At 42.1% G+C, this 12,104-nt stretch overlaps 1 protein-coding gene across 1 annotated transcript; it reads right to left on the bottom strand.

Moving 5' to 3' along the window:
• Positions 1–740: 740 nt before the first annotated feature.
• On the bottom strand, positions 741–5,810 carry tunar (TCL1 upstream neural differentiation-associated RNA; the record flags this gene model as incomplete). Its single annotated transcript, XM_083683219.1, has 2 exons — positions 741–926; positions 5,775–5,810. The coding sequence occupies 2 exons, from the start codon at positions 5,808–5,810 to the stop codon at positions 741–743; spliced, it is 222 nt and encodes a 73-aa protein (XP_083539345.1).
• Between the last annotated feature and the right edge of the window lie 6,294 nt (positions 5,811–12,104).

Raw genomic sequence — 12,104 nt, 5'->3', positions numbered from 1 at the left:
TAATTACTTTAACATTTGACTGGTCCCTCCACTCATTTAACTAAAGGAACAAGGTCCAAAATACGTTTTTATGAAAATAGTAATCAGTACAACACAATAAGGACAATCATTAACCCAGGTTGATTTACATATTGCTACAGCCTATCCACTAAACACACTCATGTCAAAGTACTTTAATGTAAACCATTTTTACAACATACTATATTTCACTCATGATAAAATAATTGTAAATGATCACTTAGTTCGTACATGTCTCTCTTACAGGCTACAGTTTCAATGTCCTCAGTCCCATTCTGACAGTATGGATGTCATCCATTTTAGCATCAAAATGTTTATCTGACCGGCCTTTTCAAAAGGCTTCAAAAGTGAGCTCATATAGCAACAGATGCAGTCTCTCCTTCACTTCCTGATTTGCTTCTCATTGGTCTGACCAATCGGCTCATATTAGCCTCATGCATATGTACAAAGTCAAAAGGTTGAAGTCTCAACGATTGGGGGTGATACCAACACCCCTGGAGAAAGCCCCCAAAGAAACGGGCTGGTCTCCCACAGTCTTGCCACTTGGTGGTGTTGCCATAGGTTACGTGAGACATGGTGGTGATCACAGAGTCTTAAATCCCTTTGATCGTTGGCCGAGTCGATAAACTCAGCCCCGCCTCTCAGTCTCAACTCCCAGCCAATTGACATGGCCGCAGTCTGTAGCTGCTTGATGCGATTGAACGATTGACCAGTTGGTTCGCCTACAGCGTAGTGTAGATGTAGACAAATATGATGACTACCAGGTTGAGAATGGTCCCGATGATGCCCAACATGGCCAGAATGGACTCCTCCTTGCCTTCCTTGTCTTGAATTCCCTTTTCCTCATCATTGTTGACAGTGTTTACCATTTTCCCTGGAAAAATCTGCAGTTTCTCTCTCAGACCAATCTGGAAAGAGTAGATACAAAAAACACAGTCAGTGCATTGATACATTCTCTTTTTCTTGAGACGGTTGTACAGTGAAATATGGTAGAAGAAAACCAAGAAGGGCATTTGGCCAACTGTGTGAGAGAAATATGAGAAACATTAATTGTAGCAAACCATAAAAGCATACCTTATAAGATTGTTTGTTGTATATAGATCAAGTGAGTATGTGAAGTGATTTGAAGCAAGGAAATCTTTAAAATGACAGTATTCTGGATACAATTTCTGGTCAAACAAATCACTTTACTGACTTCACAGCTCTCAAAAGCTTTGCTAGGTTTGAAAACTGTTGGTGGGTTGTATGATGCATGCAGCTGATTGCTTAGTTCTATGGTGTTCAGCTGAGAGGAGGGTGACTGCACGTCATATAGAGTTGAACAGTACCCTAATGAGAATGTTATCATAAATTTGCTGAATGACCTGATTTTAATGTGATATTCTGTCGTCTTTATTACTCTATACAGTTTGCGTCAATTTGAAATATCTGGCAAATAAAACATTATGTATGCTGAGTTGTCTTATTTGCATGGCAAAATGTGCAAGGCAAGCATTGACATAGACATTGATAGAGGGAAGAACACACACACACACACACACACACACACACACACACACACACACACACACATACACGCACACACACACGCACACACACACACACACATACATACACACACACACACACCCACACACAATAGGGCCACTGGCTGCGGTTGCTTCCTGCATGTTGCATTACTTTTCCACAAGCTTTTACTGAGTTATCTTTTATTTAAAGACATGGGAAAGATTTTTCATCAAAAATATATTAATTTCCGGTGTCCACTGAATAAAATATAGTGATCTGCTTTAAATGTGTTTTAATACTAGAAAAAGATGTAGTCAGACATTCAAGAGTACATCATGAAGCCTCAATCACTGTATGCCTTACAGTTTAGTCTTTACAAATTGATATGAAGTAATTGTAAGACATTTAAAATGTTGAATGTCAAGTAATTACTCTTCCCTGTGGGATATTCTGAGTATTCTGAGTGCATTATTAATCGCAAATACAGTACTGCTAAACCATTTCAATTTGAGATGAGAATCATGTGTGGTTGGGGGGCAGGTGTGCAATGCAGGGGATTGTGGTGGGGGGAGGTGCACAGTACATGGGTTGTGGTTGGGGGGGGGGGGGGGCAGCCTGGGCAGGTTGGCAACTGGACACTCCAGGGGACCAGAAAACTCCTCTAATGGGTTAGTGGGTTTTATGTTTGTACTCGTAGACTTTTAAGAGCATGAAAATTCATACCACTGTTAATAGGAAACCTAATATTAAGTATATATTAAACCTAATATTACAGGGTATCCTCAAAAGATGTAGTGATGCCTTTTGATTTGCCGGTTCAAGCAAACGTGTAGGCCATACCCTTCATTACTTGGTCTAACTACAGTAGTACAGTACATACATAATTCAAATGCAGGTTTGAAATTAGAAGATAGGTTAATGATAGGACAAACGCATTCTTTGCTCATTCCCCTCAGAGACAATTTCCCAATGTGCTTCTGTTCAAACACACCCATGCCTCTGTGTTGAATCCACACAGGGTATGAACTCCAGTAAGCAAGAGTTTACCCTTCTGATGTCTACTCCCCATCCATCATCACAGTGTCTACAAAAAAAAAAAACTCATCTTCTGTGGCTGATGATGAATCCGATGTTACACAATTATTTGGTATAATTAACATCTGTGACATCCCGATTATTAAGGCTCATTTGCAAAGCTTCCATTGGTGTAATTGAAATGTAATGTATGTAACCTTTTGGAACAGGTCTGCATGGGGAGAGATGAGCTTTTGTTCTGTTCCCTCTCTCCTGTCGTATATTTCCCCTTCCCCCCCTGTTCCCCCCGTTCGCATCTTCTTTCTCAGTTTTGGCAGAGAAGAAAAGGTCCTGTCAGAATCATGACATCTATTAGAAGTTAAAATACATTTTAGTGGGAGTCGGTGGACTGGATAACATGCGAGGGAGACAGGTCCCCGGGATCCTGAGGATGACCTAAGTGGAGGGGAGTCTAAGAGACAGGTTCTTCTGGTTAATGGACCTTTTAACCTGACGTTTGTCATGAAAGGAACCGTGGAGCCTCAGGTCTGGACACATGGAACAATGTCAGGGTTTATGAGGCTGATAAGGACAAGCAAGAGATGATAACTGTAATGATGATTTAGCATCCCGGATTGAAGCATTACAGGACAAGAAGTCAATCATACTGTTATTCCATTGTTTTTGCACGTTTTATGAGGCAAATGTCGTACGAGGGAAAGCCATTCTCGACAGGATTGCTGGCGATTTCAGTTCTCGACATCGTTCGTGATCTTAATGTTCTGTCGACATGTACTGTATTCCTGAAGAGCGATCAACAGAACCACCTGATCTGTTTTGGTCGGGCTGAGTTCCTTTCTCTGTCTCAGATCTCTAACAATGGGCTTTGATTGCCCCTTTTGGGGAGCGCTATAATCAGGACTTCCCTCAACCTGAATGGCACGTCTTTGTGTAGTACGCTGTATGTGCCATCATGAGTCAAGACGGCTGCTCGCTGCTGATACAAAACAGTGCCGGGGAAAGAGAGATATCTGGGCCCTGCCAAAAACTGGGAAGCAGGGACAGAAACAGGGAAACAGCTTTAACACACAGTGCAGCTGCCCGTCACAAACAAACACTCTGGAGGCTATCCAAACCATGTATATCTATGGTCCAGTGGGGGCTGGTAGAGGTAGAAATCGGAGGACAGGCTCATTGTGAGCAATGGTATCAAACAAGAGTGTTTGATTCCATTCCATGCATTACAATGAGCCCGTCCTCCAATTTCTACCTCCACCAGCCTCCCCTACTATGGTCCAAACTTCCTCTTCCGCCAGTGCTGACCTGCCGCTCTAGTCCAGCCCTCTACGGTTTTTACTACAGGAAAGGAATGTCCTGATTGAAGCGCATGACAGCAGTGCTATAGCCAATAACCACATAATGGCATATTCCATTAGGTTCACTCATGTACTAGACAATGCTGTACTCCATGCCAAGGTCTGTATTTGCCAAGTTTAAATCATTGCTGTTAGTCAGGTTCATATCAGACATGAAGTTGGAATAGCTCAAAGCAATGTGGAAGGCTAGACTGGATTCACTTTCTGATGTATTGTACGGTTAGGCAGGCGGTACATTTTGTAAGCTTGCCGAATCAATCGGAATTTGGCTCAATTTCAGGACACTAGCAGCTAGATCGAGCCGTATCCATAGATCTGTACATATCTGAGAACAGAGAATGAGATAAGAACTAAAGGCAGAATACTTTCAAAATGCGTAGCAAAATGCAATGAATGACTGAGCCTCTCTGGGCCTCCTGTTAATGATGTACAAATAGACTGACTGTGAAAAATGTGACTGGAGGGGGAATTCAAAGAAATTGTACAAGACCATTAAAATACAATCTATTGACATTATTATATATCATCATGACCTGAAAAACTCCAAGACATACGTTTTGGTTTTTTTTGCAATCATATTTCACCACTATCAAAAAGAAAATCAGTCAAAGCCAAGGCTATCTGAGCGTTCACTTTCATGCCACAAACTGTGGTTTAGAAAGTGTCGGTTCACAGCTGGTTCCACAGTGTAGGAGCTAAAAGCAGTGAGGAAATGTGGTGGGATGAAAAGAGCAAAAGTGTTGAAAGATGGCAACATCATACCTGGAACAGCAGATCCAGGCGCTCCAGCTACACCTAACTAACATCTCCAGATCAGTGAATAGTAAAACCTTTTGCCACTTGAATAATTCTGAGCATGTCAAATTGTTCCAGCTGCTAACAGGGGCTGACAGGCAGAGTTGCTTTTGGCATTGTTTTAAAATGGGATTAAAACAAACAAACCACCCCCCCCCCCCTCTCCAATCCAGAGCGTTTGTATGCACACACACACACACACACACACACACACACACACACACACACACACACACACACACACACACACACACACACACACACACACACATAGGTACACACACACTAATGTTTGTTCAATGCATTAAGCCCATTGATTCCTAAAATAAATTCTTTACATATGATTCAAATGATTTTAGGGGTGACTAGTTAAGAAGGTCTCCATTCTTTTTACAGTAAAATACAAATAAAGAAATATTGCACTTTACTGATATTATTTTAACATCTTCTGATGTTTCTTTTACACTAGCCTAACTAATGCATTGCAATTTCTAAATGATTGTTGGGGTATAATGTAATAGAAAATAAATCATCCTAAAAGTTCAACAACTGATTTCATACTGTATATGTAGGCTTACATTAGAGAATACATACATACATTTACTGTACAATGATCACACATCACTGTAAAACCTGTGTTTTCATAAGGGACAGCATACTGTAGGACAGCTTTTGACTGAGCTTCGTTTTCCTTTTATTCTTCACTCTCTGTCAGACATTAATATTCATATCTTACCTGCAAAGAATAAAACCATTTATAATCCCTAAACTGTCCACGGTTCAACCTATCTCAACCTTTTCACATATGAATTTGGTTTTGAAAAGAGCAACTTATAATTTTTTAAGTTCCACACAATAAAAAACACACCAAATGAAGCATCAGAGTAACAAAGACTAATAACATCCCATAACAGTGCTGTATAAAACATCTAAATCTGTTGTTGACAACATGCAGCTGGACACAAGTCCCCACAGTGCCCAGGTGAACATATGGCAAGCCCAGATGACTGGGTCCTATAGTGCGATAACACAGGGGAGACAGATACAGCAGAGATGACTTACCTTGCAGAGCATCAGGAGGTACATAGCATTGGACATGCTGGAAGCGTTCGCCTTTCCGTAGTGCACAGACATGCCTGGCAACTATGGGGAAAGTCGTATTCCCCCATCCTTGGGCGGTGGAGGGGTATGGGGTCCGTCGGAGAGGGCTGTCTCGTCTTCCAGGCTGTCCAATTCCAGGGCTTTGGTTGGATGTCGTACCCCGCGGCAGTCAAGCGTCTCCTCCCCGAGTTTCATCTCACTAGTGGCCAAGTTCTCTCTCTGTCATCAGGATCCTCCTCCACAGCCTTTGACGAGCTGGGGCAGCGCTCTCCTCCTCTCTTCTCTCCTCTCCACTCCTCTCTTCTCGTCTGTTGGTGAGATGATGTCAGGTTGAAGTGTGAAGTCAGTAGATGAGCAGATGAGAAGGGGGGAAGGAAGGGGTTTCATGTGTGCAGTTCCATCCTCTGTAAAAACCCAGTTGATCCCACCAAAGATTTATTTCCTCTTTTGTTGACATCAGAGTAGATATCAACCCTCCCTGAAAGCTAGCTTGCAGTCTCTTTTTAAAAGAGTCAAACTTTTTTTTTCAGCTCAGCAATGGAAAAACGGTCTCAGTTGATTTCCTAGCTTCTCAATTTAAGACTCAAAAGAAAATGAAAGCTGAAACCTTCACTGACTTGAGAAGATGGAGGTGGATAACACCCCTCGCCCCCCTCTGCTCAATGGTTAGTAGCCTAACAAGCGTCTTCCTGCACTCCAGTGGCTTCCCAGTCCAACTGAACAGAGTGTGTGTGTGCTGGATGACTATAAGAGCGGGCACTGCTGCGAGGGAGTCGTACCCCGCGCTGACGCTGTCGCGGTTGCCACGCTCCAGAGGCAAGAGGTTTCCCCTGCTCACTCTCCCGCGCATATTAATGCAGCCACCGTTGCCTGGCAACCAGTACAAGGGGAGCCAAAGAAGGCTTGACGAGAAGAAGCGTTTCTGACAGGGGCCGCGATGAGGGGTTAGGGTCGCCTTGTGTGTGTGTGTGTGTGTGTGTGTGTGTGTGTGTGTGTGTGTGTGTGTGTGTGTGTGTGTGTGTGTGTGTGTGTTATGGCCTGGAAGACATCACATTACAATACTGAACCCAACTCCCCATCCGCTGAGTTCGGGCTAGAACCGGTAATGGAGGAGGGACCAGAGCCGGTAATGGGTATGCTGATCGAATGTGAAATCCATCAGAACGAGACACTCTTATCCAACACCAGGACAACCCCTTCTAGAGTCAACCATCTCCTCCATTCCCTGTGTTCTAGCTCATCGTGTGAGAACAAGACCAAGGGGGTTTCTCTGTCTGTGTGTCTTATAGATAGTGAGACACTACAGTGGGATTCAGCCAGGCAGCATCCCCACGTTTCTCATATGAAGGCAGATTCATTCTGTTAATGTATAGGCTCATTAATTCATTCATATTATAGTCCTTTCACTGATGAACGGATCTGTCTTTCCAGGAAAAGTGGGGAATAAACTATGGCTCATTAAAGGCCTTTGGTTGCATACTTTCGAGGTCCATCTTTCTTGTGTTTTGATCACCAAGAGCAGATGACAGAGATGTTTTATTCTTTAAGGCTGGAATCCTAATTCAAGGTCCGCGGGTGTAACTCGAATCATTTCCGTTGACATCAATGCAAGATTTACTTGCATGTCAGAGTTACGATCTCGGGTAGGTACGTCAGATCTCCAGTTAGGATTCCACCCTTACAGCTTCTGTGTCTAAAGGCTTTTCACTGTCTCCTATACTGACAACAGATTTGAATCTAAAAATCTAGAAATTACACTTAGAAATCGAATATATTAGTCTGTATCCACATTATAGAAGTTATATCACATGCAATGTAAGTCAGCAGACAATTGTGGGCCAGATCCGGTCTTGTGGTGGTACATATGGCTGAGTGCTGGAAACAGCAAGTTTTAGATGGGCCAGACCTGGTCCAAATTTGGGGGGCCATCCCTGGCTGAGAGTTGGCAATTTGCTGTGGGCCAGCTCTGATATGAGTAATGTGGCCGTGATATGTTACTGTAGCTATTAGGCCATCTTTGTTCTGAGTGTGGTTGGAACCTGGGCCACATCCACATGCTGGCCAAGGTCTGGCCTTTTCATGGCAAAGAAAAGGCTCAGGAATGATAGCCAGAGCCGACCCACTTCTGGCCTGGGGAATAAAGTTGTACCTGGGCCCCATCCGAATGCCACTGGAAAACAGACATGGACCAGATCTGGGCCGTCATTTCTCTGCTGACTGGGATATGATTGAGAAGATCTATTTAAAAAAATAGAATTGCATAAATCAGTTCTCAGTATATGTTTTTTCCCATGGGTAGACATTTTCCTGTTGACTTTTCCCTTTCCCCAGTAGTGAAATGCTAATACTATATTTCAAGGAAGCATAAATGGACATTTTTGATTAATGTTGGCTCAACTGCTCTGAAAGAAATCTGCTTTCTGCTCCATAAAGTTGATATAAATTAGATAACTTCATAGTCCATGTTTAGTGATCCCTGGCATGATGAGATTTATATATTGCACAAACCGTATGCCCAACATTTTTACATGGACAATATTTTATTACGTGGGGGCTGATGTTAATGGAAAGGTTTTAGAATGGGAAACAGCCTAAACAAATTGGTTTAGGCTTGATGTTGCTTTGCGTATGAAACGGTCCGGAATGGACAGCAATAAAAATGGAAATGGAAAGGAAACATTCCCCTTCGCCTGAAATCATTGGTGTGCATAATTGTATAGCTTACTTTCAATCCCTTCCTGCCGTAGATTAACTTACTTAGAGGATCCCTATCCACAGCGACATTTATAATAATTAATCAGACAGTCCATCTAATTCATTTCTGTCATCTGATAACCAAATCACAGAATACTTCCTGAGATGAGACAATCCACCACGTACAGTAGCGGCTCTCTTTGCTCTTCTATCATTGGCTCATACAACAGACGACCATGAATTTGAATACAGGCTATGTCGTTCAGATAAATTCTACAGTACCCCAGCAATTTAAGTCTGTATATGACTTGACTGTATTGACTACACTGTTTACTGTAATTGTGTTGTCATTTTGTCATTTTGTTCTGTTGTAAAAAAACAGTTCCTCTAGCACTGGGACTCACCTGCTCATGTCCCCTTGGTGAACCACAGAGTACAAAGCAGGTTTGCATGTGTTTGCACAACAAAGACAACAGGACCTTGCCATGGCCTGGAGTGCTGTGAATACTGCTTTCATTCCAAAGTGTTTCAGAGGCAGTTGAAAAGGGCATTGGCTGACATTTTGTTTCAGCGCTTAGAAGGAGAGTTGTCACCTAGCACAGCACAGCACTGCACAATCACGGTTCCAAGTTAAAGACAGGTTACTGCAAATGTGCCAGATGTTCAACCTTGGATTCAACCAAACAGAGAGAGAATTATATTTTAATTCCTTGCGCAAATGACCTCCAAAGACAATGGTAGCACTAATGAGTTTCTGCCATTCAGTATCTTTCTGTGCTCTACATTTTAACTTGCTGTATAACATCGACCCTCATCAATGTCCTTCAGAGAACAAACATCCATCGCAGCTAGTCAGGCTCATACATTATTGAGTTGACAGGTACTTGTGGCCCACACAAACAAGTTCACTACAAACACAGCATTGGCTGCTAGTGACATGACATCCAAAGGTTGAAGGAATGTGTGTGGTTCTATCAGTAAGCCAGCAAAACAATCACATCAACAATAGGTGAATCAGACATACAGCGCCTGGATGGCATGCAATCCATGTGTCTAAAGGAGGCTCTTCAGGGGCGACTCAAAATGTACTGGAATCTCAATAGAGGCACTTTTGTAATTCCTTCAACTTAAAAAAGTGCCAGTTGAAGGAATGCGTATGGTTCTTTCAGGAGCAACTCAAAACTTATTGGAATCTCGATAGGCACTTTGGTAGTTCAGGCAAGTTCAAAGTTAAGTGGGCTTTAAGTGTGGTTGTCTGTGGCTCTGGAATAAGAGACTGTCATGGTTGCCATTAATCCTCATTAGGAAGGAACATGACAGGAGCATATGGGCATCCCCAAGGCTGAGAGGAGCCTACCAGAGACCCAGACGGCTGCTCTCCAGTTGCCCCCTGTCACTAATTGAGATGCTAGGGGCTATGAGGATGAGGGTTTGATATTCCAAGGATTTTTTTCCTGGAAAGATGGATGGGCCGTGAACAGAGGGGAGACCGGGGAGCAATCCTAGAGATTTGTGGGGTAGTGTGGGTTAAGATGGCTTGGAGTCTTATTTTTAAGGCAATGGAATGAAAAAGCTACCAGATACAAGATGTTTGTTTATTCAGTGTTGTAGCATGCATTTCAGGTACATCAATTCTAGATGTCATAGGGGACAGAACAGCCCAATGCAATTCATTTTGAAAGATGCACAACATACTTGCGAGTAAGGTTCAAGTTGAAAGGTAAATGCATGATCTACAGTAAGTGCTACAGTTGTTTGGAAATGTTTCTGATAACCCTCTCAAGACTGATTGGTAAAAGCCTGATGCTTTCCTACCAAAAAACTTGGCATTCTATTGGCATGGTTATTCAATTATTTCATGAATCTTGTGATCAAATTAGATGACATACAGTAGCAATATTTTGAAATGTTTTCTTCTTTTCCTCATAGAAAAACAAAACTGCTGAATCAGGAATTTTTAAATTCCATAAATTCAAAGCACATTCAGAAGATAGGATTAAGATGTAATACAATTATGTGTGTCCTTTAAACGAATCAATGATATAAATACTAACGCACACAATTAGAAATAGATGAATAGAACTTTTCATGTAGAACATATTTATGGTTGTGGCAGAAACTGCAGGCTTTATTCAATTAATTAGTCAATCTGCATCATTTTTTACACAGCCATGTCATAGAGGTCCATCTCAGATAATATTCAGGTAATGTAGTTGATAGTAATCTAATGTGTTAACCTTTTAAATCCTGTAATTCAGGCTGTTCTGGAGAGCTACATTCTTACTTATTTATTTGTTTTCTCCTGATCATATCATGCTGATAACCTAGAAGTTAATGCTTTAGGCTACACCCAGAACGTCTTCATGAGGAACTATAGCTGTTGTTGCAAGTTGTCCTCACACCAGTGTATGTAGTGTAATGTGAGCTCGATACGCGATGAAAGTCCATACATCACAAACTGCAGAATGTAAACACAACCACACATTTGTTTGTCGACACACATCCTTTTTGGAGACGTCTCCTCCAAAAATGACAAGTGTCTCTAGTGTCTCCAATCTGCAGTTTGTGATGTACAGACTTTCATAACGTATTCAATTGTAGTCCAACATTCAAACGCCACTACACTACACTGTCATTATGAGTATTTCATCCCTGAATTCCTTTTCCCAAAGTCCTAAATTCCGTGTACAGTATATGGTTAAGCACTTTGTGGCTGTAGAATTCGAAAACTCTTTCAGTTGGAAATATTGATGAATATCTGTGGTGACACTTTAATGTGGTCTTTGCCTTGGTACACATAGAGAGAAGTAAGAAACAGGTTTAGTTTGTCACACCAGAGAGCTCTCGTCCCTGGGGTGAAACTTTGAGGAGCCCATGCTCTGGTTCTCCTCCTATCCACTGACAACACATCAAGCCCAACTAACAACCGAAAATGGAAATAGATTTCTCTTAGATCTAGTGATATGAGAAGCTTAAGGGGAAAACAAGTCTTAAAATGGCCTCAAGGCATCATTAGTATCCTTTACAGATGTCTAAATATATCTACTGCATGTAGTCTACTGTAATATCTTAATAGATGGTGTATAACTGCTTGTTACTAAACTGAGGTTTACTGTAGATACATGGAGGAGAATAAACATCAGGTATATCTTTCTCTATCTCTCTCTCTCTCTCTCTACCTCTTCTCCCCCCCGTCTCTCTCCCTCTCCCTCTTCCTCTAAAGGCCGGACTGATATCCTCCCAGTCTAATCTCAGGCTCTACCACTTACTTCAAAAGCCTGTCAGCCTGAGCACATGAAAGCCTGTTTGCAGAGAGGCCCCATCGCTGTCCGACTGGAAAACTCAGAAAGCTTTCATTTTTATCCTCCAAACATTCAGAGGAAGAGGGGGAGGCTAGAGGGAAGAGAGCGTCCCAAACGTCCTCGGGTCAGCGCATATACACTTAAAACGTTTTAATCTCATGGAAATACATTCAAATGTATTCTCCTCACCGCAGGTTGGTACTGTTAGCAGCACATTTTACACTGTGTAATGACTGGCTTCGGAGGCGTAAACAATACTTTATCTCCAACATCATTAATCAGTTGGGGGTTTGGA

The sequence above is a fragment of the Argentina silus genome (assembly GCF_951799395.1).
Source record: "Argentina silus genome assembly, chromosome: 13".
In the NCBI taxonomy this organism is placed as follows: Eukaryota; Metazoa; Chordata; class Actinopteri; order Argentiniformes; family Argentinidae; genus Argentina; species Argentina silus.
Note: the sequence above shows the minus strand (reverse complement) of the source record. Positions and strands in the feature narration are given on the sequence as shown.